The sequence below is a fragment of the Patiria miniata genome, unplaced genomic scaffold, assembly GCF_015706575.1.
Source record: "Patiria miniata isolate m_02_andy unplaced genomic scaffold, ASM1570657v1 HiC_scaffold_13, whole genome shotgun sequence".
Classification (NCBI taxonomy): Eukaryota; Metazoa; Echinodermata; class Asteroidea; order Valvatida; family Asterinidae; genus Patiria; species Patiria miniata.
The window spans coordinates 3265910-3293396 of NW_024037051.1; the positions used below are offsets into that span (position 1 = coordinate 3265910).

Below are 27487 nucleotides of genomic sequence, written 5' to 3' on the forward strand. Positions count from 1 at the left end.
CAAAACACAAGGCGGAAGTTTTATTTTGAATGCTGAACAGCAAATGTTATGATAATAAAAAATGCAAAGACTTGCTAATAACATGAATAATAACAACAAAATCTTGTCAATGTGATTCTGATGGACTCACTGATTTATTTGAAAATCACTGAAAATAATTTCATTTGGTATTTCTCCTCATTTTTGTCAACTGTAACATTACACCGATTCTAAACTGTAAAATGAAATTTGGTTGTAACCACACGGGTATTAAAGGTACACAGCTTTGTGTGGATTGAGTTCTAATGTTTACTGTTGCATAGCTGCCAACTTTTCAAAATCCCAATTAGTAATCAACCCGCGCGGTCATTTTCAACTGCTCGTTTTATCAAAAGCTTTACCAACATCGAGTACAGGTACATGGTTTACATGTACACATACATGTGCATACCCTTCTTGTTGTGAATAAAAATGTATTGTAGGCCAAAAGATAATTTAAAAAAAAAAAAAATTTAAAAAAAAATTAATACTTTTTTTTTTTAATTAATTTTGTTTCAATGTCTGTATTTGTTTGTTGAAGTCAAATGAATAATAACAATAATAGCATGTGCGCATATTTTTTTTGAGATGCATGCTATCGATGTGGAGTTTCGAGTTCGTATCAATGTTTTTACACACAATGATTTAGGGCCACCGTATGCAATAGAAATATCCCGCCAACATACCTTGCAAACGCATGCTGATTTATCTTTTCTGGACGTTGTGACAAACTCAAACTCTATTACCAATTATTCCAACCTTACTCTTATTAAATTCCATGATTAAAATCTCGCATTGATGGGTCTCATCCCGGCAATAAGCGACCAAATGTGCTCACGATCGTCACTGAAAAGCACTCACATACAGTACACACAACCACACATCCACGAGATGCACACAAATGACACACCATTGAAAAATAGTTTTAGTCTGGTCCTCATGTACTCCACTGCGCACACTGCATTGATGTCTATCAGGTGCTTGACTGCATTCTTATTAGACTTGTCACCAGTCCATCCATTATCACGACATTTCGCCAGAAGTTTTCGGTCAAAAACGATACTTTACAAGTATTTTTTTTTTCGTTAGGTAGAAAATGGGAAATTCGTAATGTTTTAGTGGCAAATCGTATTTTCGTAATTTAACAAACAATTCGTAATAATTACGAAAAATTCGTAACAGTTGGCAGCTATGCTGTTGTTTCATCCCACACAATTAATGCAGCACAGAAGTAATCCACTATAATGTTTATGAGTGCAATGGTAAGAATAATTTCATGAGGTGACAGACGGAGTGGAACATCCAATCTGTCACCTAATGAAATTATTCTTTCCATTGCACGAACGTGAAACATTCATTATTTGTTTTATACAACACCTGAATAAATCCTCGTCATCTGATTGGTCAGTGCATGGAGCTAGGAGCATGTGTTCCTAGCTCCATGGTCAGAGCCACTAGTGTGACCGTGCAATAGAAGCTTTATATACCATGGAATAGAACTTCTATTTTTGCGATGCGGCCGGACCGTGGGTTGGGACGAATAATTCAAAGACATGTGATCAACGGCCCACCAATCAGATGACGGGGATTTATTCAGGATGTTGTATAAGAATAAATATCCCATAGTTTCTGAGGTGAATTTGTGTAATAGTCAACAGTGTGGTCGGGATACAATACCATGTACAGTCGAGTCTCGTTAATGCAAACTCGTTCGGACCTACCCAAATTGTTTGTTATGACCAGAACTTTGTATTAACAGAGTTTGTACTAACGAGAGTCGACTGTATTACTATTTCATGATTATGTGAGGAAGTACAACGAAAGAAAACAACTGCAGTTTTCCTAACATTCTTCCAAATTGCTGTAGTCGTCTCCACCACAAGTCCTCACAAGTCTCTGCAAGTCGACAACAAGTCCAGCACAAGTCCTTCAGTCCCAAGTCAAGTCACTAGCTACATATATTTAAATGAACTGAAACAAAAACATTCATTTTGTCATTGTTCATCCTTTACTTGTGACTGGACTTATGAAGGTACTTGTGATGGACTCGACTACAACACTACTCTTCAGTGCAGTACTCAGGATCTAAGCTCATACAAAACGCTCCTTAAAAAAGGTTCAATATTTACAGAAAATATCCCCATCAAAAATCTTAGACAGAGATTATGAAAAGTAATCATCATCATCTACATTGAATGTGCACATGGTACATGTATACCTATTTACTGGAGGAACGTTGATGCACCCCACTAAGGGGATGTTGCCAAGTTTTCGAACGAATTCCTTCAGCAGACATGCAGTCACAGATTAAAGAAAACCATTCCAAGCTTAACAAGACTCTGCACTCGTTTTCCATTCTTGATTGCAGAAAAGAGAAGTCAAAATTAGGGAGTCAGCCTTGATCAGTTGCATGCCTGCTACAGGGAGTGGATAATGTACAGAAAATGTTGTGAACGTCAGCAACTTTGGCACTGTTCGCATATGCGGAATGCCTCCAACATTCAAATGCACACTGGCAAAAACCCATTGGACTCATAGAGAATGCCCTTTCAGTTAACAGAAGCAATACATAGCACGGGGGCCCAATTTCACAGACCTACTTAGAAAATCCAATAAGCAGAGTTAACATTTGCTTAGAAGAAACAAACAAAAACAATCACCAGCCCAAATGACAGCCAATGTAACAACCATGCGGGGAAAGAATTTGATTCGCAAAAACCAGTCACTAGCTGAAACTGTCAGCCAATCTACTGGTAGATTCTTGTCAGATTTTTGCTTAGCTATTCGCTTAGCAGGAACTTATGCTAATCAGCTCAGTGAAATTGGGCCCAAATACTACGAGGTCCTAGGATGATGACGACAGTGCTGAATCTCCTCTGGTTGCCATGGCACCTGCCTGTCATTCTCTCATCTCGCCATCCTCCTCTTCCTCTTCGACGCCTCTCACGTACATCACGTTGTTACATCTGTCCACCGAAATAACAACAAAAGCGGGTCATCATAATAATAATTGTGCTTATATACACTTTCCATCCTATCAACGATGTCAAAGCGCTTTACAGTTATTACCCTGTTCATCAGGCCATGGGACCACACGGCAGCCGATATCAGCGCTCAATAGGTCCTCCACCCTCACAGGTACCCATTTATACTCCTTGGTGGAGAGAGGCATTTGTAGTTAAGTGTCTGGCCCAAGGGCACAAACACCATATTCCTGATACGGTTCAAACCCATGCACCTTCGTACATGAGTCAAACACCATAACCACTGGACCATGCATGGCATTCTACAATCATGATGTACATATCATTAAGGCCTGTGTACATGTACAGCGCACAGTAACATGCTGATTTCTAGGGCTGTGTCGAATGCATGTAGACCAAACATTCAAATATTTGATCGTCAACCAATTATCCAAATCGCCTATTTTTCTCGATTCATATACAGGGTGAGTAAAAAAAAAAAGGAAACCCAAATGGCAGGACCAATTTTTTTTATGAAGTTCAGCATGAAGCACTACCAAAATCTATGATATGAAAGCTTAAAGGGAAAATACAACATTTGCAAACATCGAAAAATAAAACTACCAAGTTGTTACGAAATACCTTACTAGGATGTTGGTAAATGACATGCTTAAGCATCGTGTAAAATTATGGCACCTGGTGTGAAGCCATTTTCAAGAAAATGGTATATTTGTCTACATTTCCAATGCTGGTCGGCCGACCACCGTTGGAAAAACCTAACTATTTTTCAATTACTGCACCAAATTTACCAATTTTTTTCAGTCTAAATGTTGTTTTGCTAGCTATTGGTTCCATGCTCATGAACGGGTGCAGGCCAGCTAGACTGGTTCCCTTACCTTACAATTTTCTGGTATGTTTGATCCATTTCATCTTTAGTGGAGTCAGGGAACCAGACTACTTGAATATTTTTGTTTTTCTTGGTTTTTCCAGCATTTTCGAACACAAAACTTCAAACATGTCAGTGTAACAATATTTGATCTATTATACTAACCCCCCAAATAGTTCATTTCTGAAAATTACAGCAAAAGCCAATGATGTACATTCCCTTTAATCAATGAGCTTTCTTTTAGTACAAGAATCATTCAAATCACTCATGTGCTTTTCAAGTTACGGATTTTTAAACACAACCACCATTTTAAAGTTATGTCCATGGATCACCAAAAAAGTGTTCTTTCAGCAAAACGAAAACAATTCACATAGGGATGTGATAAACCTCACCAGGTTTAAACAACCTTCTTTAACTTTTGAGCTGTTTTGTTCCTTCAAACGAAAAAAATTCACTTGTAAATGACAACTGATATACTCTGCCTTTAAACCTTGACAATCCCTGAGACAATGCACAGGCAAGCTAGCTTGCTTCGCTTACACTGTAGGCCTACTTGTACTTTGCTTATAGTGTGTTCGTACAGGTACATGTGCATTTTCTGAATATTCAAACAACTGTGGGTTTTTTTTTCAATACCGAAAAACAAAACTCACCTGATCAGAACTTCACCGAGGTTTCCCTGAAATACACTATCAATATACTCCTCTGTGTTTGCAAGCTGGGATAGAAACAAAAAGATACAAGAAACGTATTTCAACGTAAGTGAAGTGGATTTTGTTTACTTGAAAAGCACTATTCTGTCACATTTCTTTTCATCTTAAAAGGCAGTTGCACCTGGTATGCTGTCATTTTCAAGAAAAAAAGGGAATTTTTTAAAGTATTTTCCAACGATCACTACGCTGAGTGATCGTTGGAAAAATTGTCTTCAAATATAAACAGCGGTTCTCTTTATTACCCAAACTAGATGTATTTTCACAGGAAACTGTCCTCAATCCTCTAAAATTTCCCGTTGTAAAGGAAAACAATGGCAAATTAACTGTCCACAATCCTGCTAAACTAAATGGTGGGTTTGTGAAGGATCTCGGAGAGCTAAGGCCAGTTCATACTCAGCGTGTAAGCAAACGCAGACGGATTTTTTTTCTGCTGGGAATTGTTGAACATATTTCAGCTTCAGCCAATTTCGCAGCAATGTTTCGCATTTACATTTGTACATGTAACCCCCTTAAGGGTAAGGCCGAATAAAGAAAGAAGAAAAACAGACTAGTTTTTCATCAGATCTTTTGGAAACAGGAGGTTTTTTTATTTTTTTTATTTTTCATGTTTTTGTTTTTTTGCCAATGACAGATGCAGGATGGCGAATTCAAAACATCCACTGCTTTTCGTGCGATTTCTTTCCAAAACAGAGGATGTTTTTTTTCCTCAAAATTGCCAATACTTTTCTAAGACTTGCTTTTCAACCTCATGTTGGAAACAAACATTAAGACACAAGATGTTTCTGATGGTAAAAATTTTGGAAAATACGGCAGATTTTGCCGTTAACAAAGTGAAAAATAAAAAAAATTAAAATGATGCGGCAAGAAAAAAATGCGGGTGGGGACGAGAAATGGGTTGAGCTATTAAGACACCCTTTACACAGGGCTGTGACCTTTGGGCCTCCCTTGTGCGACCACGAAACTGGCCAGGTCGCCGTCGGAGGCTCAAAGGAGGCCGAATGGTTGCCTACATGTAAGTCGATCAAAGGTGGTACACAGGATGTTCAGACATTGCCATGGACGCCATGGTCACCGTAAATTTTTGAACATGTTCGAAACAGTCGCACAAAGGTAGCCGAGGAGGTTGGTAGCTCAAAGGTGGCTCAAATGAGGCAGAAGGGAGGCACAAGCATTGCCGTGGTTGCAGAATGGATGCACAATGGTAGGCTAATGGTCGCCACGTAATAGAATCATTCTGTTGCAAATTCAATCTGGGCGATGCTTCTGCCTCCCTTGTGCCTCCTTTGGCCGACCAATAGCGTACATTGAACGATGAATGTGGCGACCAGTGTGCCTCCATTCGGCGTTGGTTGCCGTAGGTTGCACAGGGGAGGCAGGCAAGTGGCTCAGTGGATGCACTGGTCGCTCGTAGCTCGACATGAAATTGCCCGAAAAAAATGCAGTTTTGTTGGTTCAAGGGAGTCACAAGGATCGCTGGAGCAGTTACATAGAAACAGGATTATCTGGGTTTAGGCGACCATTGAGCGTCCTGGCCATTTTTTTGGTTGCTCATAGGTGGTACAAAGGTCTCAGCCCTGTGTAAAGGGGGCCTAAGCGTCAACAAGCGCCAACAAGCATCAACAAGCGTCAACAAGCATAAACAAAGTGTCAACAAAGCATCAACAAGTTGAAAAAGCACTTTTAAACTTGAAAATTATGTTCACAATATTCAGCATGTTCAGTGAGCTCCTACGAGTATTTGAAACGTATCGCAATATTTCAAAGTATCTTAACATGTGCAATTTGTTAAGCGAAACAGTACGACATCAACGGTGCCATTTCCAGCGAAACTGGCCGTTATCTTGTTATTCTGGGACATGGTACAATCACGCATGCGCAAAAGAGAAAACAAAGATGACGGCGCCCAGTCACCATAATTTTCCCGCAATAAAATTTTGTTTTTATGTTGGATCGTGAACATGAATTTCCCCAATTTCTTACATAATACGATGTGAGAGTTTGCTGAATACGATGATAGCTTTTGTGAAGCTTAATCCCCTAAGGGTTCCTCGGAACTACCCTGCTAAATCCAACAGAGTCCAACAGTTACTTCCTGCTCAATCCAACAGAATCCAACTTTGCCTAATTTTTAGCTGTCTGCTGGATCCAACAGAGTCAAACTTGGCGTTATTTACCACTACCCAACAGAATCCAACTCTGAATATGTACATTTGCACAAGGGGTTTACTGCTCAATCCAACAGGCTCCAACGGGTATATGATATAGTTGGATCCTGTAAGATTCAGCAGGGTTAGGGTTAAAGGTGCATTTTGAGCTCGTTGAGCTTGTTGACGCTTGATCGTGCTTGTTGACGCTTTGTTAACGCTATAAAATAGGGTGACTGCTCTATGTTCCGACACCCCTATGTTCCGACAACCTAGATTGTGTTACTCCCGGTTAGGGTTAGGGTTAGGGTTAGGAATAGGAATATGTGCAGTCAGAACATAGGGGTGTCGGAACATAGAGGTGTAACCATAAAATAGCAGGACCGCAGAAATGACGGAGCAGAAAGTGGTCTGACCTGAAGGTTCATGTAGCCGTCCACAGAGACCAGGTAGCCTTTGTACTCCATACCCCACTTGAGTTTGACCATGACTGGCTTGCCCGTCAGCCCGTTGAGGAAGGGCTTGGGGTTGAGGGGTAATCCCATACTAGCCTGTGGTAAAAGAAATAATAATACACAATACTAAACAAATTTTAAAAGGAACTGAAATATAATAAGATGGAATTATTATAAGATGGAAATTTTTTGCGCCGGGGTGATACAAATCAAATATAGTCAATCAAATTCCTAATCGGCAAAAGGAATTTTTATAAGATGAATTTTTGCGCCAGGGTGATATAAATCAAATAAGCTTTTGCCCTTCACCGACGTTTAAACACTGTATACTCAGTGTGTTACCTCCCGAGTGAAAGTTGGAAAAAATCACTCGGTGGGACTCAAACCCACGACCTCCGGCTTTCTAGTGCAGATGTTTTACCACTCGACCACCGAGCTAATGGGATCAGCTGGCTGGTTCGAATCTGATGTACATAGCAGCGGGTACCGCATAAACTATTATAAGATGGAACTTTTTCCAACTTTCACTCGGGAGGTAACACACTGAGTATACAGTGTTTAAACGTCGGAAGAGGAATGTTGTTTTCATTTTGTTTGATTTTTTTCCCGCACATGATGCGGCCATAACACAGGTGCATCATGCGGGAAAAAAATCGCATTCGGGGATCTGCCTAAGAGCGCACCAATCAGAGCCTCGGCAGATCCCCAAATGCGATTTTATTTTTCCCCCCATATGATGCGGCCATAACACGGGTGTGGTGATTCTAGAAGTACACAACATGCACGCACGACTGCCGTGTTAAAACGTGTTTTTTTTCTAGAGAAGCCACCGTAATCTTCAATATTTCTCATATTTTAGTCACTTTTGTTCTGTTTCAAGTCGATCATTAGCTTTGTGAATGACTGCTGCATGGTATGAGGTATGTGTAATGGAATCTGGGTTGGGAAAATAATGGCAAAATGGCCATATGGACCATTTTTGTAATTCACTGGGGACATACGGTTGCGTAATTTCGGGACTCTTAGTTGTCATGGTTGTAGCTCTATAGCTCTAAATGCGATAAGCACTGGAGCTGGAGTTACTCAACATGCTCAAGCTAGAATTTAACCATCATGACCATACAGCCAACATTGCCTTGGCCAAAGAATAAAGATCCAGAAAAAAATGTTGCAACCTGATGCCACTTCACTCAGCGGTTGTGTACAAAGTCTATGGAGAGTCCAGAAAACTTTCTAAAAATAAAATTAAAAAAAAAGTAAAATCTAACTAAGACTGTATTTCCTAACCAAATTGGAAATATTTCTCAGTCCAAGATTCATGTCTTATCATCATTTTTGCAATGACTGACCTTCATCATGTTCATTGAGACGATATGTGAAGAAAAAAAGTGGCGTCAGGTTGCAACTTTTTTTTTATGTAGACCTAGACCCAAGTCGATTGGCTCGTACGTTGGACGCATGTGTGTACATGGCTTTCGATACGTGCGATTTTTGCACGTGCCCCATCCACGGCCACTACCGCCAATTTCGACCACAAAAAGGGGGTCTTAAACCAACTTAATTCCACAGTAATGCTCTAAATCCCATCTAGAAGATAGACAGAAAGCACAGTTGATATTAAAACACAATAACTTACCGACATTCTGGAGTAGTAAAGGTAAAAATCTCCCTCAGAAGTAAGTCAGAATCTTACACAAATCTACACGCTATCATTCACCGTACAGCACGTTTTGGTTCCGTTTGATCAAACTACAGAGGGCGCTGTTTACTTCATCACAAAGAATCGAAAATAAGCGAGTTGAAACTCGGTACTTCGCAATATGGGGGTGACTTGGTGAGTTTATTTGCTAAAAATTTACTTTTACAGTGAAATATTGTAGAATAGCTTCATAGTTATGTTTTTCGTGGGGGACAGCAAGATATATGGAAAGATTTCCCATATCTGGCCATCACTTGACACCCTGTGCAAAAACTGTTCGAAGTGGCTATCGTTACGGCAGTCGTTGTTTAGCGCCCTCTACGATACTTTTTTGATACGCTGGCAGGTATATAATTATTTGTTTCCACACGGTTTAACGAGCAGTGCGACAGCTCAGTCGATAGAAGGTAGGATTTTGCACCGCGAGGTTGCGGGTTCGAATCTCAGTTTTGCACTCGAATTTGTTTCCTTTTCTAACCTGAGGCTTTGGAGGATTTTTTTTAAAAGGGAAATAAAGTCCGAATTTCATAACGTTCAAATTCACTTTTTTCCTTCTAATTTTATATTTTCTTGTCATGTTTTTATCAAAGTTGCAGTCTACCGTAACGATAGAAAATGGGAAATGCGTTACGGCTGCCGTAACAATAGCCACTGCGAAAACTGTTTTCTCAGTCACTCTCAGTCTCAGTGGCCTACTTCAAATTATTTTCCCTGTGCTAGCATGGCTAGTGCTAAATAGTAAATTTGACTTTTTAGGACATATTTATTATCACTTGCTGATGGCTGATATAGTGATGGCCAGATATGGGAATCTGTCCAAATATGTGTACACAGTACCCACTACCAATAGCCATCAATCATGAACGGGAACAAATCACAAGGCCTAATCAGTATTCTATCTGTCATTCATTGTCATTTGTTTATCTATTTATTATTTTATTTATCATGATAATTTATTTATTTCTGGTGTAATGAAACCAAGGATTCCTCAAAAGCGCCCTAGGCACTGTAGCTCGCAAGCCTGAAGAAACCTGTAGAGAGGAGACAATGAGAAGAAATTATGTACTCTAGTTTTAGACATGTTAGACATGTTAGAGGTGGGAGGAAAACCCCAGAAGAATATTCTTGGGGGAAACCTGAGGAGAGGAGACAATGAGGAGAAATTACAGTTGTAGAGGTGGGAGGAAAACCTCAGAAGACTATTCTGTGGAAAACCCAAGGAATCAGGTTGGGACTGAAAACCCAATCCACATGTTGGCCCAGGCGGGATTCGAACCCGGGTCACAGCGGTGGAAGGCGAGGAAAGGACCGCTAAGCCAACCCTTAATATGCTTACATGTATATGACAGACAGAATACTGACTGAATACTCCTACTGCTAGTCTAGTCAGTGCAACATGAAGTGTATTGCCATTGTTAGAACATGGAGGAAAAAAATTGCCTCCTGTCTTAGAATGATGGGGAAGTCATTTTGCCTAAAACTAAATGTGAGCGTGACATGTCTTGTCTGTGTTTCTTTGTGAAACTCAACTTACAAACCATCATGGCAAGTATAAAACCTCCTATTAGGCCAAAAAAAAAAAAGTCTCCGGTTTCTGGTATGCGCGCACGTCGCCGTAGCCATGCGCATCGGCAAAAAGAAAAAGTTTTTTTTTTCAATGAAAGATGATGTCTCAAAACCGCCAAACTCACTGGTTTGACTGGAATCCTGCTGCTGCGCAATTTCAACGTGTTTTTGGATGGGGTTATGATCGAGAATAAGCTTTATGTGGCCTCTCTGGACTCCCATATATTTGCACTAAGTTTAGTCGGGCACCATTTGCAGTCATTGGCCGACATTTGAAGCAAAAAAATCAGGTTAAAAAAAAAAAAAAGCCGCGTTGCCGCACCACTTTTTGGGCAAGCTCCATACCAGAAACCGGAGACTTTTTTTGGGGGGCCTAAAACTAAATGTGAGTGTGACACGTCTTGACTGTGTTTCTATGTAAAACTCAACTTACAAACCATCATGGCAAGTATAAAACCTCCTAGCTTACTTGACTGACTGTAATCTACGATTGTCACAATGACACTGGCATGGTTTTGTTCCAGTGTTTGTCAGTGGCCGGTGACTGAGAGCAGGACAGTGCAGCAGACTGTCGAGATGCTGACACGGCGGATTGAGGTCCTGGGAGCAGTCAAGACCGGCAACTTCTGCGTGGACTGTGAGACGTACCAATCATCAGTTCCGACGATAAGTAAGAAAATGTACATCATATGTGTGATCCTTGGCCTCCTTTTTTTTTTTTTAATAACGCTTTATCATCAGTGAATTCCTTCCTTCCCATTTATTTTTCTGGAGCCCCTTATCGCCCATCCTCTTTCTTCAAAAGTTAGGTCTGAAGTACATGTAACAAGGGATGGCCAATTCCTACTTGCAAAGGAAAACCTCTGACATTGCAGTTCGTTGAAATACATGTAACTTGTTAATTTGGATAACTTGTGATGAAATGTGACGACTTGCGATCGACCTGTGATAGCAGGCCCTGACTCGTGTGGACTTGTGATAATTTGTGATGGCTTGAGATGGTGTGAGATGACTTGTGATGAATTTTGATGGATTTGAGATGAAGATGACTTGTGGTTGAATTGTCATTGACTTGTGATATCTTGTGATTGACTTGTGGTATTACATGTACTTGCATTCCATTTGTGAATGACCTGTCATGTCTTGTGATTGACTTGTGATAACTTGCATTTGATTTGTGAATGACTGAAGGAGACTATTTGGTGATGTCTTGTGATGACTTGTGATTAAATAAAGATCACTTAAAGGTAATATACATTGTACAACATTTGCTTTTTCTTTACTTTTCAGACATGGATGGATTTGGGGGCTAGTAGATTTCATAGCAAATATTGTTACACTGACCTGTTCAAACTTTTGTGTTCATACATATGTAGATGCTGTAAAAACCAATAACAAAGTGCTGTTCTTGTAGTCTGTTTTTCTGACCCAACTTCATACAAAAGGAGCAATTTATAGACGTCGGAGAACTGTCTAGGAATCAGACTACATTTGTAGCTGGCTTGCACCTGTTCACAGATGTGTAAACGATTGCAAACAAAACATGGACTAACCTTAATAAATTTGGTAAATTGGGGTTAGTATTTGAAAACAAAAATAAGTTTTTTCCGATGATGGTCGGCCGACCATCGTTTCTTGAAAATGACAGCATGCCAGGTGCCACGATTTCCCAGGATTCTTGAAACTATTATTCACTCACAGCCAAGTGAAGTATTTCATAGTAATTTGGTTGTTTTGTTTTTTGATGTTTGCAAATGCTGTAAATTACATGTACCTTTAAAGCAGTCCTTCTGTTTTGAGGCGTGCGATCACACCCCCACGCCATCACACGCCTAAAAGCTTCTGAGAAGTGCGAATAATCGCACACCTGAATCCCTCTGTGCTGCAGACCTCGGTATGCATTTACAGTATGATTATACTTCACAATTTGTGGAAATAAAGCATGTCAGAGAAAAAAAAAAAATATCAAACATTAGGCCTACCATATCAATATGATTTAAAGTATCAAGATTGGAAACCCAGAACTTGAATTATCACATTTTCAGTGTACCGTACCACTACCCAATATCTAAGGGGTCTCCTGCAAAAGTAATTCAGATTTAAGAAAGCTTGTAAAAGATTCCTACATGAATTATGATTTAGCTACCATACCATATAAAGTACACATAAAAACCTTAGAATAAAGACCCTTGGGTCTGTGGTCATGGTGGTGGACAGATTAATATAAAATTTGGTAGGATTGGGCAATAAACAAACCCTTTTAGTGAGCTCTTGACATGGCTTTACTGTAAACCTACATGTACATGTAGATGAATATTACAAAAACAATACCAGATGGTTCATTCCCAGCTTGGACCACAGAATGACACGCCTAGAAAAATCACACGCCTAGAAAAATCACATGCCTAGAAAAATCAAGGTGTGCCTTTTTCCACACACTTGTGATTTTTAAATCAGAAGGACTGTTTAAAGATGGCTTGTTTATGACTTATGATGGCTTATGGTTACCTGAATACAATGTTTCTTTTTCAGATTCCACCAAGTTGGTACACCTGATGCATAACAGCGAGCAGCCACTCACATGCTTCAGCATCACCGACACCGGGGCATTCCTTGTCGCCGACAACCACTTGGAGGGCATCATGCAGAAACTCAAGGGTGAGTCAGCTGGAACAGCGCTCCTTAGTGATGTCATTGTTTTTAATAGGAAACCAACAATTTAGCAGCATGTATACTAATATTGGATTCCATAACGTCGATAAGAAATATTTTTGAATAAAAAATATTGCAGCGACGTAGCTTTCGATGTCATCGCGACATCTTCATTCAGCGTAGTGAATTAAACCACTCCGGTCATGTGACCACTTTTTGGGCGACGAGCTGCCAGCCATCTACGATGACCTGCTGGCTTGTGATCGCCCAAAAGGTGGTCACATGACCGGAGTGGTTTAATTCACTACGCTGAATGAAGATGTCGCGATGACATCGAAAGCTACGTCGCTGCAATGTTCTTACCAACAATTTAGTTATTCAGGCACTCGCAATGATAAAGCTAATTTTAATAGTGCTTACAAGTTAACCCTAACCACCCCAACCGTTCAAAATCCAACTGCATGTTTTGTTGGAATCTGTTGGAGTGAGTACTGCACAAGTAAACTGATTATGCTTTACATGGGGTCAGGCATGCCACCATAATCAGAGTCCAACAGTTTGGGTGTGGAGTTTACCATTATGGGCAATTCCACGGTTACTCATGTTACAATTTTGATGTACTTTTGAGTTTCCTTGGGCTGTATTTACCTTACTGAAAAGGTTTAAAAACTGTTTTACTGACGTTACACTTTCGTAACGTGAGTAACCGATTTTCTGCGTCTTGTTTATCATACACACTACATTTTTCTGGATGTCACCTTTGGTGCTGAGGTAGGTCTAGGTCTACTCTATCTGCCATGGGGATAACAGTGATTAAACCTTTTCAGTAAGGTAATTACAGCCCCAGCAAACTCAAAAGTACATCAAAAATGTAACATGGGTAACCGTGGAATTGCCCTTATGGTGTTGGATTTTGCAAGAGTGAGGAATGTTCCTAGTAGATCACTCAAGGGGGTTAGAGGTAAGGAATGGTGGAAAATCTTTAAATTATGCACTTTAGGTTGTCCAGTCCACACTATTTAAACTCCCTCAGCAAATTTGCTAGAACCCTTTTTAAATCCTCCAAGCTCCACCACTGTGTAGTAAGGGCCAGTCTCAATTCTTATCCAGAATGAGTTGCGAACAAGTTGCGGGTAGAATCATTCACTTTGTCCGGAAGAAGCTCTGCATTTGTCCCGGACATGTTACAGGAAAATTTTCATTAAAACTTCACTCATCAATACTGAATACTCTATTGCGAGAAGATTGCAGGAAAGTTGTTCAGAATCTTGCAACTTTAATAGTACCCGATACAATGTCCGGATCTCCCCCACCGACTTACACCCTTACAAGAAACGTTGACCTGTTTTCTGTGATCGTCTTGGTTTTTTTCTTCTCAGGATTCTACACTCCCAGGAAATCAGCCCGGGTGGAGTCCAAGGGCCAGCGCTTTGAGCTGGGGGACTTTCTGGTCAAGGTTGGCATTGTGTCCATCGGCCCACACACCAAGGGCATTCTTGTTGAGGTACACCTTGCATCTTAGAAGTTGTTCTTGACCAGGTTTTAAATAAAACAATACCTTAGTCTAGGCAAGCCTCTAGAGTCTTTCAATGAGCGAGTCAGCCAGTCAGGCGCAAAGAGGAGTGTATAGGCCGTTGAGAGTATTTTTAGCTGCGGTATGGCAGCTCAACAAATTGTGTCTCTCCGTAAGTCCGTTAGTTAGTAACAAACGTCAACATTGTCTATTGCTCCTGCAAAGTTTGACCGATTTCAACCAAACTTTGTCAAAACTAGCTCAGCCCCAACATGTCACATGACCAAACTGGGGTCAAAACCTTATGTTTTTTACTCAAAACACTTAACTACTCCTGCCTGAAATTACATGGCACAATCATGTGACTCATGCATGAACACGAATTTGTTGGTGAGATCTGATTGAACTTGTTTATTGAACAATCAGTTGCAACTTTGTATGAAACTTTGTATTCTGTGTAAAATTCATCTGCATGCCAGAATTTGACATCAAATTTGGTTGGCAAATCATTTCGGTCTACAAAATCCTCACTGAGTAGAGTAGTGTAAGTGTTCCAGATGTCAGAGCTGTTAAAGAAAGTCATTCACAAGTGAAAGTCATTCATGAGTCAGAATCATAAGTCAGTCACAAGTCAAGTCACAAGACAGTAACAGGATGAACTATGACAAAGGAATGTCTTTTAAAAAGTATAGTTCATTTGAATCGCTTGTGACATACATGTAACTCAAGGCAGGATGACTTGTGATTGACTTGTGATTGGCTTGTGATGACTTGTGACCGACAAGCTTACAACTCTTTCGAAGTTGCAGGTTCGAATCCAGCTCCACTTAATTTCTTTGCCAGGAACATATTGCCATTTCCCAATTGTGGATTAATTAATTGATGATGAACAACCAGTATCTGTGTTATGTATCCTTAGGTGGAGTACACGCCATGCATCATTGTATCCGACTGCTGGAACCTCCTGAGCGAGTTCATGCAGAGTTTCATGGGCAACCAGTTGCCCAGCATGCCCACGACTCTCCTGGCCAAGCAGGACCTGCCAGTCACTCCCGTCGACACCATGATGCAGTATCTAGAGCACTTCAATAACTTCAAGAAGGGGCCTGGAGGGAGGTGAAGGGAGCCGGCTCTCGACTCATCATCCTCAGACTATCAAACCCTGCACCCTCTAAGCTGCTTGGGATTCATCCCGAGTCCTCCCAAAGCATGCAGGAACAGCGACTTTTCATTTCCCAGCTACCAAGAGTTCAAGACCCATGTAAAGCTACGGAGAGACAATGCACGAACTTTAGATACTGCTTCCCGACCATTTGTTGTGAGATTTTCGTTGGACGGACACAGTCAATGGGCACACTGGTTTGTTTGCCTATGGAAGTACTACAACCAGTGGTGTAAAACTCGCACTGGTACTGTTTTTTTGTTTGGTATTCGTACATGTACTCGCACTCGCAAGAAAATATTACTTGTACTTGTACTCGTACTCGTGACAAAGTACTTGTACTCTTGCAAATGTTCTCCCGCAAGAATTGTAAAAATATTAAGAGCTACATGCAGGACAAGAACCAGTTTTCAACTGTTTGGGAGGCCTAGGCTTCTGCCTAGTCTGACAACAAAAAGCTCTTGAAAACATGCGACACTTTGAACTGTGCTCCTACTTGTGGAAAGGAATTGTACTTGTACTTTAACTTGTACTCATGGCTATGTACTTGAAGTACTGGAAATGTACTTGAGTACTACATCTGCCTACAATACAATTTTATTGTAATTGTGCACAAACTGTATACAGTCAAGTCTCGTTAATACAAACTCGTTCGGACCTAGCCAAATTGTTTGTTATATCAGAATTTTGTATTAAGAGGAACATCAGTCCCATTCATTGTGCACATAAATGCACAGTCGGGACTAAGGCTTTATGTTTGTTATAACCAGTATTTTGTATTAACAGAGTTTGTACTAACGAGATTCGACTGTATAGCGTAAGTCATTCGTAATTCTTTTTTTGTAAACGAGTGAGGGGAGTAATTGTGCGTCCAGTTCAAAGTGGTTGTGCTCTACACGTGTACCTTCTTCAATCCTTCAAAATTATCTCAAACATCCTAGTGGGTTTAGAAGGATCTTGGAGTGTCGAGTTACACTGGGTACTGGTGCCGTGTACCTGTAGCTCGGAGGTCCAGTATTTGGAACTTGTTCACAGCATTGTAGCTGGACGTGATTGAGAAACGCTGGTTCCCATCATCTCAGAGTTGGAACCATTATTGGTTGTGGACTGTGTGTTGGTATTTGGCTGAAATTCAGCTGTCACTGCCAAATATGGAATGCCTCAATAGTTTCTTGCAGCACTTTAGAGTACATTAATGCTCCCTCTCTGTGACAACATGTAGAGCAGGGGTGTGAAATCTCAGCTTTAAAGCTGATTTCAGCTTTTTTTTGGTTTTGGATTTCAGCTGTTTTCAGCTTTTTCCCTCACTTGCTGTGTAGAAAAAGTAGAAAAAGTGTAAGAGATCTCCGAAATTCAGCCTTTTTACACCTTTTTCAGCTATTTTTATCAGTGGTCACTCACACCCCTGTAGAGAGAGATACCCTATCCATCAAAACCCATCAGGTGACAGGCTTAAACAGTTCTGTAAATTGGGCTCGTATTAGTACAAGTGACAGGCTGTGGTAGTTTTGTTAACTGAGGGTACCATGCCTTGACTGACATTGATAGATATGGTGGGTCAGCGCTGGTGAGTGCCTGTCAATGATGGATTCAGTTCAGTAACAATGAAGGCACAAAAGGTTCACTCATGCAAATCCCAGTAAAACAAAGGCAATGCCCCCTAAGATGGCTGCTACGCAAGCTGTAGCAGTATTCAAGGTGACCCTGTCTATCAAACCCCTTCAACAGGTTTTGACAGTTATGTGGTTTAATCCATGGGGGTTCTGGCAGTGTTGGTGACCAGCCTGTACATATCGTCACCGACACCACTAAGTACAAAAATGTAACACTCCACGTGTTAAAGCAATTTTTTTTTTTTGATTTTCAGTTTTTTACATTTTTGAACGTTATTTATCAAGGCCTACCATTGCACAAAGTTTCAAACCTTAAAGAGCTTTACTTTAATAATTACGCTAATTATCCATGGCAACTTTAGCACAAAAGTGAAAATTTTCATTTTCACGAAGTAACACTCAAGTTCTATTTACCATTGCAATGCATGGTGCGCACTCTGCTTAAGTGTGAGCAACAACGTTTTCACGAAGCAACACTCTCCTCGTATGAGCGCGCACGCACTGACCTGAAGTTGCACTTTCCTCGTGCTCCTCCAAACTTCTAAATTACTACATGCATGTACATGTACAGTATTAAAATGTATATTGTAATATTGAAATAGGAAGAATAATAAACTGATCTGTAACATTTTGCAACGAATAGCATTTCTCCGTTCTTTTCAGTAGTTTAGTCCAAAAGTCCTGAAACTGGCATTCGGCAAAACTGGCAGTTTTCTATTGGACCCGTGACAAGGTTGAAGCCAGTATTGATCGTGTCCTTAAATTGACCCAAAAAAAATAAATTGGAAAATTTGATCTCATGGTTCAGAAAACAGGTTTATTTCTGTTTATACACGACTTAAATCCGAGTCTTCAAAACTTCTTTGCTGAACAAGACGTTCATGTCCTTATATTCCAACATTTGATACCAGACCAGTCGGGGTAAAGTCTGCAACCTCGAATCCGGAGATACAATGTACCAATCCTGTAAGAATTCTTGATATAAACCCCAACTGCCCTGAATCCTTCAAAATCCTTTTTGCCAAAGCTGAGGAATTTGGAGGATTGAGGTTACATGGGCAAAAGTGCGTTACTGCATGATTTCGTAGGATGCACTTTGTCAAGGTCTTGGGCCGGACCTTGTGTTGTTTTTGCTCAGCCATGTATAAATACAGTCAAACCCTGAGAAGAACATTGTTAATACAAGGTACTGCTTATAACAAGCAAAATTTTAGGTCCCAAGTGTTTGTTTTCCGTTACTGTTAATACAAGGTACCTGTTATAACAAGGTAATTCATAAAATCCCAAGGAACTTGTTAATAAGCTATTCGACTGCATAGGCATGTATTATGCTTGAAATCCTCTGTACTGCTTCAGGATGTCACTGACCAAGCCTCAACATTATCGACAGTCACTGCTGCAGGATTTTGCAGGATTCAGGCAGTGGTCACCCCTCCACGGACCATATTTAAGAAATAATGGAGGAATTTGCAGGATTGAGGCTATGCTTTTTTCCATGAGGCCAATTGGAGGATATTGCAGTATTGAGGCTACATCCTAGCAAAAAGGCCACAGGAGTTAGGGTTAAAGCTTAGTATTCATCAAGTAAATGACACACTACGGGATTGGTAAGTTCCTGCATAGATTTTATTGTTCAAAACACAAATAAATACAACTGTATCCATCAAATCAACCTGATGGCACCCACCTTCCTGAATAAGCCACCCCACCCCACCCCACCCCACCCCACCACCCCCCCCCCCAAAAAAAAAGTAGAATAATTGTACAATCAACATTTCCTTGCTTACTTTCCTGTTCAAGAATGCATGCCTCCGACTCTAAATAACAATCCAAACTGATACTTTTCTGAGGTCAATTCACGAAGCCATTTTCGAAATTTTGACTTTGTCTCCCGTTCGCCTTCATCTCTACCTCCAAAATCATTTTCGAAGCTTTTAAAATAGAAACGCAAACAAATGCTCTACATCTAAACTTTGGACTTGGGTTATAAAGGTTTGATGCTCCTGAACAAAATGTATACATGGACCTATATTGAGCTGGAGCCTTCAAAGTCATCAGGGGTTGAAAAATCTCCCGAAGCTACTGCTGGGGTGTAGCCGAGGTTTGTAAAATGCAGCAAAAGTCTCCATACTGCCATGTGCTCTGAAGAGGGTCCCCCACTGGTCTGCTATGGTTCAGTTATTAGCGTTGATAGACTGGATGAGCCCTGCGACTGATTCTGATGCATATTTCTCGTATAAAGCTGGGGCTTGATTCTGGTGGCCAACACTGGCCGTGGAGCTGCAAATACAGAGAGATGTAAACAACAAAGCATTATAAAAAAATTAACTTGGAAGTAGATTTGGTATAGGGCTGTTCCGAATATTCGATCAACTGAATATTTGAACAGCTTTTTGCCAGTTTGAATATTCGAAAAGGAAAAATTATGCATGTGGACACAATCTTCCTCACTCCTGCAAATTCCAACACCATATGCAGAGTTGTAACGAGTCACTGATTTTTGTGACTCGAGTCGAGTTCAGTCATTTTAAAGAAGTGACTCGAGTCAAGTCGAGTCATTTTAAAGAAGTGACTCGAGTCGAGTCGAGTCGAGTCGAGTCAAATATTTAGCTTGAGTCAATTCGAGTCACGAATATTTTAACACTTTTTACCAAAATATATAAAAGGAGGGCATAAATTTAGCCGGCGTTCGAATCCAAGAGGCTTTATAAGAAATCGCCCAAAGCCAATGATGAAACAACGAATTGGAAAATGTGTTTAAAATCCGGTTCTTGAATAGTATTTTGTGCGTTCCAGGACCATAAGGTGGTAGTCTGTGACACGTTGTATGTTTGTAAATAAACATAAAATTCGCAGCGTAAGTCATTGCAAATACTTTTCGCAAAATTTTGCTTTTATTTTTGGGACTCGAGTCTTATTAGCATTCGCTCGAGTCGAGTTGAGTCTTTTGATGAGGGACTCGAGTCGAGTCGAGTCATTTGCTTGCAGTGACTCGAGTCAAGTCGAGTCATTTACCCATGGGAACTCGAGTCGAGTCACCAAAAATGTTGACTCGAGTCGGACTTGAGTCGGGTCATTGACTCGAGTCATTACAACTCTGACCATATGGTAACTCTACAACAAAACTGTCTGTTGGACTCTGATTGTGGTGGTATGCCAAACTGAGACCTGGAGTGCTCTGAAACGTGCACAACTAAATCAGGCCAACTTTACTCGCTCTTTAGCCAGCAAATTTCTCCAAAATTTTCATTGGGCAAAGAAAAGGTACTCAGTATTTCATCAATCATATTTGCAGACTCAATTCCATTTTCAAAAGGAGACATTTCTTAAATATTTGGCACATGAGATGGAAGTCAAGTGATTTCAAAATGGGGCTATAGACTAGACTGGTACATGTCCAACCATGGTCCAACTGTTTGAAAAGATTGACCTTTTCACTCAGTGTCATTAGTCTGGTGGCTGACTATAAACAGGCATGCAACTTGGAAATTAGAAGGAAAAAAACGAGGAAACTCCAAACCAAACAAGACCTTGTACATTATTTTTTAATTTGTAATGACATTCACGAGAAGTAAAAAACGAGGAAATCAGCGGATCCGAGGAAAAGCTGCATGCCTGTATAAAGAAATGTGCAGTAATTAGAGACTAGTTCCCGGTTCATGCCACGTTTCTTATATTTGACACACTTGATTGAAGCAGTATTAAAATAGTGTTGGACTGGTTGTTTCAGGTGCCAGTCTATATTCTGGTACTGCATGTGTTCAATACATGTACCTTACGTTTTGGGACTCTCATACACAGTATTGAGAGTGGTATGCCTGACCTCATGTAAAGCATAATCAGTTTATTCGTTCAGTACTCACTCCAACAGAATCAAACAAAACATGCAGTTGGATTTTGAAGAGTTGTGAAAGAGCAAACATTTATTTTCATTACCTGTCCATCCATTGTATCATGCCAATGGGACTGCCGGCCCGACAACATCTATGTCAGCAAACTCTCTCGCTAGCCATACACCAACACCAAAGAGGACTGCGTTCTTTATGAATTGCCTGCCAAAAAAGAAGAAAAAAAGCATGCGAGTGACTAATTGTCTAAAATCATACTATAGTTTAATATCAGTCATGTCACTGTATAATTAGCATGCAGGTGCCGGCTTAATTAATTTTAAACAGTAAATGGTATTTGCTCTGCACTGATCATGCGCAGTGACTTTTCTTGAGGACTTCTTAGTCTGGTTCTATGCCAACATTGTCCCAAATTTTCGGACTAGGGACGGTTCCCCAGCCCCCCCCCCCCCCCCTCCCATGCCTGGCATTATGCAATCAAATCATGCCCATAAATTAAAAACACATAGGCCTAGCATAGAGCCTACTTAGCGCCCTTTAAAAAAGTAAACTGTATAACCATGAGATCCAATTTGGCACTACCTTTTGAAGGGATTCGTGTACAAATCTGTGGTGAACCACGCAGACTTCTCAAGAAGAGACTTCAGTTCGGCCATGTTGCTTCAGTGTACTGCTAGCATGCATGGTGGCGCTATTCAAGTTACGTTTCATGCATGCACGCAACACGTGCGTTTTATTAATTGGATTAGTCTTGATTCAAGCCCACCTGGCCTGATGTCAATTGATCTGTCGGATATTCTTCGGCATGTCAAAAAAGGGTAAACTTGGAGGACGATGTATGGAAGACCAAGTGTGGACATTATTGCTTACATTTTCTGCAATCAGAGTATCAGAAAGGCATTCGTTTCTCAATGATCCATTAGTTCTGCTACCAGACACAAGGACGGCGTAGGCCTATTAACTTTTGATGTCGACTTTTCTAGGGTTGACTTTTCAAGTGCTTCTAAGTTCTAGTACCTGAAAAACAGGTTTTACTTTTCCCTTCTTTAGCAGTTGCGGACGAAAAATGGACATCTGCTTCTTATGAGTCAAGTGGCTCAGATCCAATTGTTAACAAGATAGCGACCGACTGCATGGTCCAAAGCATCAAACTTCAAACTGATTTTTATAGCCCTAGAAGATGAGGGTATATTAACACCTGAAATTCTTTTGGGAGGGGTGATGCCTATAATTTGCATAGCTGCCGTGTAATTATTCCTATATTTTGAAAAATTTTGGGTTTTTTTTACATGTTGAAAAAATGATCTATTATGGGGATTCTACTTACAGCACACTTACTTAAAGGGAATGTACGTCATTGGCTTTTGCTGTAATTTTCAGAAATGAACTATTCGTGTGGTTAGTATAATATATCAAATATTGTTACACTGCCATGTTTCAGATTTGTATTCGAAAATGCTGAAAAAAACAAGCAAAATTAAAATGTTCAAGTAGTCTGGTTCCCTGACTCCACTAAAGATGAGATTGATCAATTTATCGATGCTGGATAACCGTAATGTAAGGGAACCAGTCTAGCTGGCCTGCACCTGTTCATGAACATGTAACCAATAGCAAACAAAACTTAGACTGAAAAAAGATGGTAAATTTGCAGCAGTAGTTAAAAAATAGTTAGGTTTTTCCAACGGTGGTCGGCCGACCACCGTTGGAAATTTATCACTTTTCTTGAAAATGACTTCACACCAGGTGCCATAATTTTACAGGAATCTTTAGACTTTTATTTACCAACATCCTAGTAAGGTATTTCGTAAAAATTTGGTAGTTTTGTTTTTCGATGTTTGCAAATGTTGTATATTCCCTTTAAATAACATTTTATGAAGCATATATAAGTGACTGAATATGATGACATTATAAAAGATTAAAAATTGCCATTATACCCTAAAGTTGCACGCATTTATCGTTTTCCCAGAGTATGATCAGGCCTTCAGTTGCCAACTGTGACCTATCAATAGGCCTATATTATGCATGTTGGCCGGGTGAAAAAGAAAAAAGATGATTCCTGCTTTTATGAAATGACTTACAGGTGGCCACTTTTCGGCCCTGAGGAAACTCTGCTTTTTAGGTTGCCAAAAAGCCGGGGCAGGTTTTCATGTGCAACCTATAGTACACGGCGAAAACAGGCCCTTTTCGCATCTATCGCCGCCATATTCGACGGAGTATACCTTAGTTCTTACTATAGTATGACCCTAACAATATATTCTTTCAGAAAATGAAAGAAAAACTGAATAAAACACTGATTTTCCCTCGCCCATATTATGTTGAACACTGCATTTTTAGTCAAAAATCTCCCAGTTTCGGCGGCGGGCGGGAAAGGTCCAAAACGTTCGATATGATTTCCTGCTATACGAATATTAACAGGGCATTATAGTGGTCGGAATCATGACCGTCTGGTCAAAGCACCGGAACATTTTAAGAAGGTGTAAGGGGCGACGACACCTGAAATTCTTTTGAAAAGGGCGCCTAATTTACATGAGTCGTTAAAAGCCTACGTGAAATAATATTCCCATACGCACATTTCCTTTTTGTTAAAGTATTGGGGATTACATATCCTTGCTTCAACAACTTTTTCAATAAGGCCATACCTCATTATTGATGAACTTAAACTTACTTATTGGTACACTTGTTACCTTAATGAAACTACATGAAAAAAGTCACGTGACAATGATAACATCACTAGTAGTTAGTCCACATATAATTGGCTATTAATATTAGGCGAAGGGTTGCGAGTGCAAAGAAATCCACCAAAAGATTATAATGGTTGTTGATAATAATTTTGCCTGCGTCAAAATGTTTTACACGTAACTTGGGATATCTTTGAACCTGTTCAAGTCCCCCACGTCATAATTACAGTCAACCCTTCGTTTTAGCCCAATGCGGATGCTTCCTTTTCCCCCTTTTTTGTTTTCTGGACTACTATGACTTTGTCAACTTGAAAGTTGTTTATAATAATTTTGCCTGCGTCAAAATGGTTTTACACGTAACTGGGGATAGCTCGGAACAGTGTTCAAGCCCCGTCATCCCTTCGCCTAATTTTAGCCCAATACGGACGCTTCCTTTTTTACCTTTTTGTTTTCTGGACCATTAGAGAGACACTCTTGGAAAAAATGGTCCGGTTTAACGTGGTTAACTTATTCCTCATGATGGGACTTGCGGTTTGGCCGAAATCAATTGAGCGTGATCGGCTGACTGATAAGGTTTACGCACAAAACCCCGAGCCAACGAGGTTTTTGTATAGAAAGCTGCCGAACCACTTTTTGCGAGAGTGTGTCCGTACTGATTGCGCCCGCTGTCGGTCTTATTGCGCCACTTCTGATATATCTTCTGTCTAGCCCCCCCCCCCCCCCCCCCCAGCCACCCCCGCCACCACACCAAAAATATTAAAGTAATTAAATACTGTTTAAAAATGTGCTCGTTTATTCAGAAATTCATGAAGCATATTCAAACTGATTGGATGTTTCCAAAGTGTCTTTCCCATTTGCAAAAGTTCTTTTTAAAAGCCCATCTGCCGGGTTGAAACCTGCCGGTATGCCGCTAATGCTGAGCCTGCATACTACCAAAGTTACCAATGGCATCCCTACATTTTCTCGTACAAATAGGACCCATTTTTGGACCCTAATTTTATCAAATCTGCTCTTAGATAATAGCCCAAAAGCTAGGGAGATGATCCTCGGCTATTTTCGCACGATTCCACCGATTTTTAAACTAGACGGTCTCGTTTTTTTACAAAAAAAATGTGGGGGGCACTTTTTATGCAAATTAACGACTCGCGTAGAAATTTTTGAAACCCTTATCAAAATTATTGCGCCCGCTGTCGGTTTTATTGCGCCACTTCTGATATATCTTCTGTCTAGCCCCGCCCCCCCCCACCACCACATCAAAAAATAATAGTAATTAAATACTGTTTAAAAATGTGCTCGTTTATTCAGAAATTCATGAAGCATATTCAAACTGATCGGATGTTTCCAAAGTGTCTTTCCCATTTGCAAAAGTTCTTTTTAAAAGCCCATGGGGGCATGCAAATTGTGATTTGGGCGGCGTATGCAAATTAGGGTCTTTTTATTGGACAATCTTAAAAGGTAGAACCCAGGAGCCTAGGAGATTTTTTTTATTTCCGTTTAAGAGTAAGATTTCCCTTACAAAAACACCTAATTATTTTATATTCCCTGACGTGCCTTTATGTGCGCACCCCGCCCCAATCACCCATAAATAATAAAACGCTGGGTTTTGTTACTTTTGTAGTAGCTTGACCTCCCCCGCCAACAACTAAAACAAAATAGGCAAAATACTGACAACCTTCCAAGGATATCAAGTGTCTCACATCTTTCAAGTTTTATTTATTTTGTTTAATTCCTTAGTCTTATTGACATACAAATATTTAAACCAATTCATACAAACAAATACAAAAGATTACAAATGAGGAAAAAAGTTGGGCAGAAGGCCAATAAATTTGAGAAATTAACAATCCTTTATATCGTAGATGATTATTACATAAGCAACGACTACATGACTGTACACGGTAAAGCCAGGTTTTTGCATTTCGCCATTTTGTGAATAAGATTTTTAAAAGGGAAGATAAAACTTGGGAATGCCCCCCCCCCCGCCAAAAAAAATTCCTAGATTATTTCTAAACATTTCAGGACTATATTTTATCTAATTTAGCTATTCTGTGAAAACAAAACATTTGATGCGAGGCAAGTTTAACACTCGATATATATTGCGTTTATCCTTTTGTGAGGTTAGTTATTTAGTTATTAATAAGAAAATGAAAAGACATGCAAAACCACCAAGAAAAACAATTGTGCATACGAAGTAACCACCAATTAGAAAAACAATTGTGCATACGAAGTAAAAAAAAATAACAAGTAAAAAAAGTGCAATGAAATAAATCACAAAAGGACAAACACAAATGTAATTTGAGTGTCACTTATACCTGTTGCAATGCATTTTGATGGATAGAAGTTCCTGAACAGTTTATTCTTTAAATGTTCCTAAAAATTAAACGTTCTTGTGTTTTCTAATAAATATACAATGGAAAGAAAGTCACGCTTTAGTTAAACCGACGTCTTGTTAAAGACGTTAAATTGAAATAAAGTTTGTTACATTTCTTCATTTTAAACAATAAATTAATCCTTTTTGAAATCTTTAAAAACTCTTATGACTTAAATTGGTTTTCTTAAAAATGTACTTTCAATATAAAATTAAATTTATAGAGCAAAATTCTCCATTGTCAACTAAACAAAAAGCAAATAGAAAGCCTTAGGCGAGACCTTCCAAATCGGACTCACATAAATGATGTAGATTAAGTTTAAACCTTTACAAAAACACGAAGAAATGTCGCATGCGATAGTAAATATGTCGCATGTCTTATACAGCCATTTTCCTTATCGCTTTGTTGATTTTACTTAAGTTGTACCCTTTCACATGCATAACCTGGCTATTTCTGGCCTTTTTGAAGGCAAACTTCTTGACAATGTCACAAATTGCAGTTATTTTCGCTGACGAATAATACTTAAAAGATGTGGTGTAGGCCTATAACTTGGGGGAATGCCTTTAACATGCTGCTTTAATTGAAATTCAGTCATTTTCTTTACATCGATATAATGGAGTTCTTCCTTAATTTTTTTACCTTTTTTTCTGCCGGCATTTTCTCCACCGTTTACCAAAATTCGCTTTCCGGCGACTTTTTAAAGCAGTGTACCGTACCGGAAGTGGCTGCCGATTATAATTTGAAATTTTTTATTGACATTATTTCGGTCATTTTTCCTTAGCAAATTTTTGCATGGCATAGGGCCTATAGAAGTTTAGAAAATTACCGATTTTCAAAAATTTATTTCTTTCGCTGCCGCTGTTAATCTTTTTACCGTAATTTTCGTCTCTTTAATTTCGTTCTTCCGCAATCGATTTTTTTTTTACTTTGTAGGTAAGAAAAATAACACTGATATCAAGTATTATTTCTATCACTAACGCTGTTATTTTTGAGCCGGTGAACTATGTTTCGTCACTTCACTTATATGCCGCGTTGATTTTCGGTGTAATTTTCGTAATTTTCCTGTAGCTACCTGTAGAAACAGAGTGCCGTGCTGCGAGAAGAAACTCCACGTACTATGTGATTTTCGTTGTAATTTAATTTGGACCGATTTGATTTTTGTTTCCACGTTTCGTCACACGCGTTTAGTCAAATATTTCGGAGGAATTTAA

The 27487-nt window shown here is 39.7% G+C and overlaps 2 protein-coding genes and 1 long non-coding RNA gene across 3 annotated transcripts; 1 reads left to right on the plus strand and 2 right to left on the minus strand.

Annotated features, from left to right (window-relative positions):
* Positions 1-1281: 1281 nt before the first annotated feature.
* LOC119719963 (small nuclear ribonucleoprotein F) lies at positions 1282-8916 on the minus strand. The gene is made up of 4 exons (XM_038189451.1): positions 8816-8916; positions 7141-7275; positions 4521-4585; positions 1282-2984 (listed from the first exon to the last, which is right to left on the minus strand). The coding sequence occupies exons 1-4, from the start codon at positions 8819-8821 to the stop codon at positions 2918-2920; spliced, it is 273 nt and encodes a 90-aa protein (XP_038045379.1). The 5' UTR covers positions 8822-8916; the 3' UTR covers positions 1282-2917.
* Positions 8917-8925: 9 nt separating this feature from the next.
* Positions 8926-16479, plus strand: LOC119719952 (mediator of RNA polymerase II transcription subunit 20-like). Its single transcript, XM_038189441.1, has 5 exons — positions 8926-9013; positions 10969-11114; positions 12977-13102; positions 14476-14600; positions 15529-16479. The coding sequence occupies exons 1-5, from the start codon at positions 9000-9002 to the stop codon at positions 15727-15729; spliced, it is 612 nt and encodes a 203-aa protein (XP_038045369.1). The 5' UTR covers positions 8926-8999; the 3' UTR covers positions 15730-16479.
* A 2688-nt stretch (positions 16480-19167) lies between these two features.
* LOC119719974 lies at positions 19168-21951 on the minus strand. The gene is made up of 3 exons (XR_005270029.1): positions 21815-21951; positions 21321-21436; positions 19168-19664 (listed from the first exon to the last, which is right to left on the minus strand). It is a non-coding gene; the product is annotated as an uncharacterized LOC119719974 (long non-coding RNA).
* Between the last annotated feature and the right edge of the window lie 5536 nt (positions 21952-27487).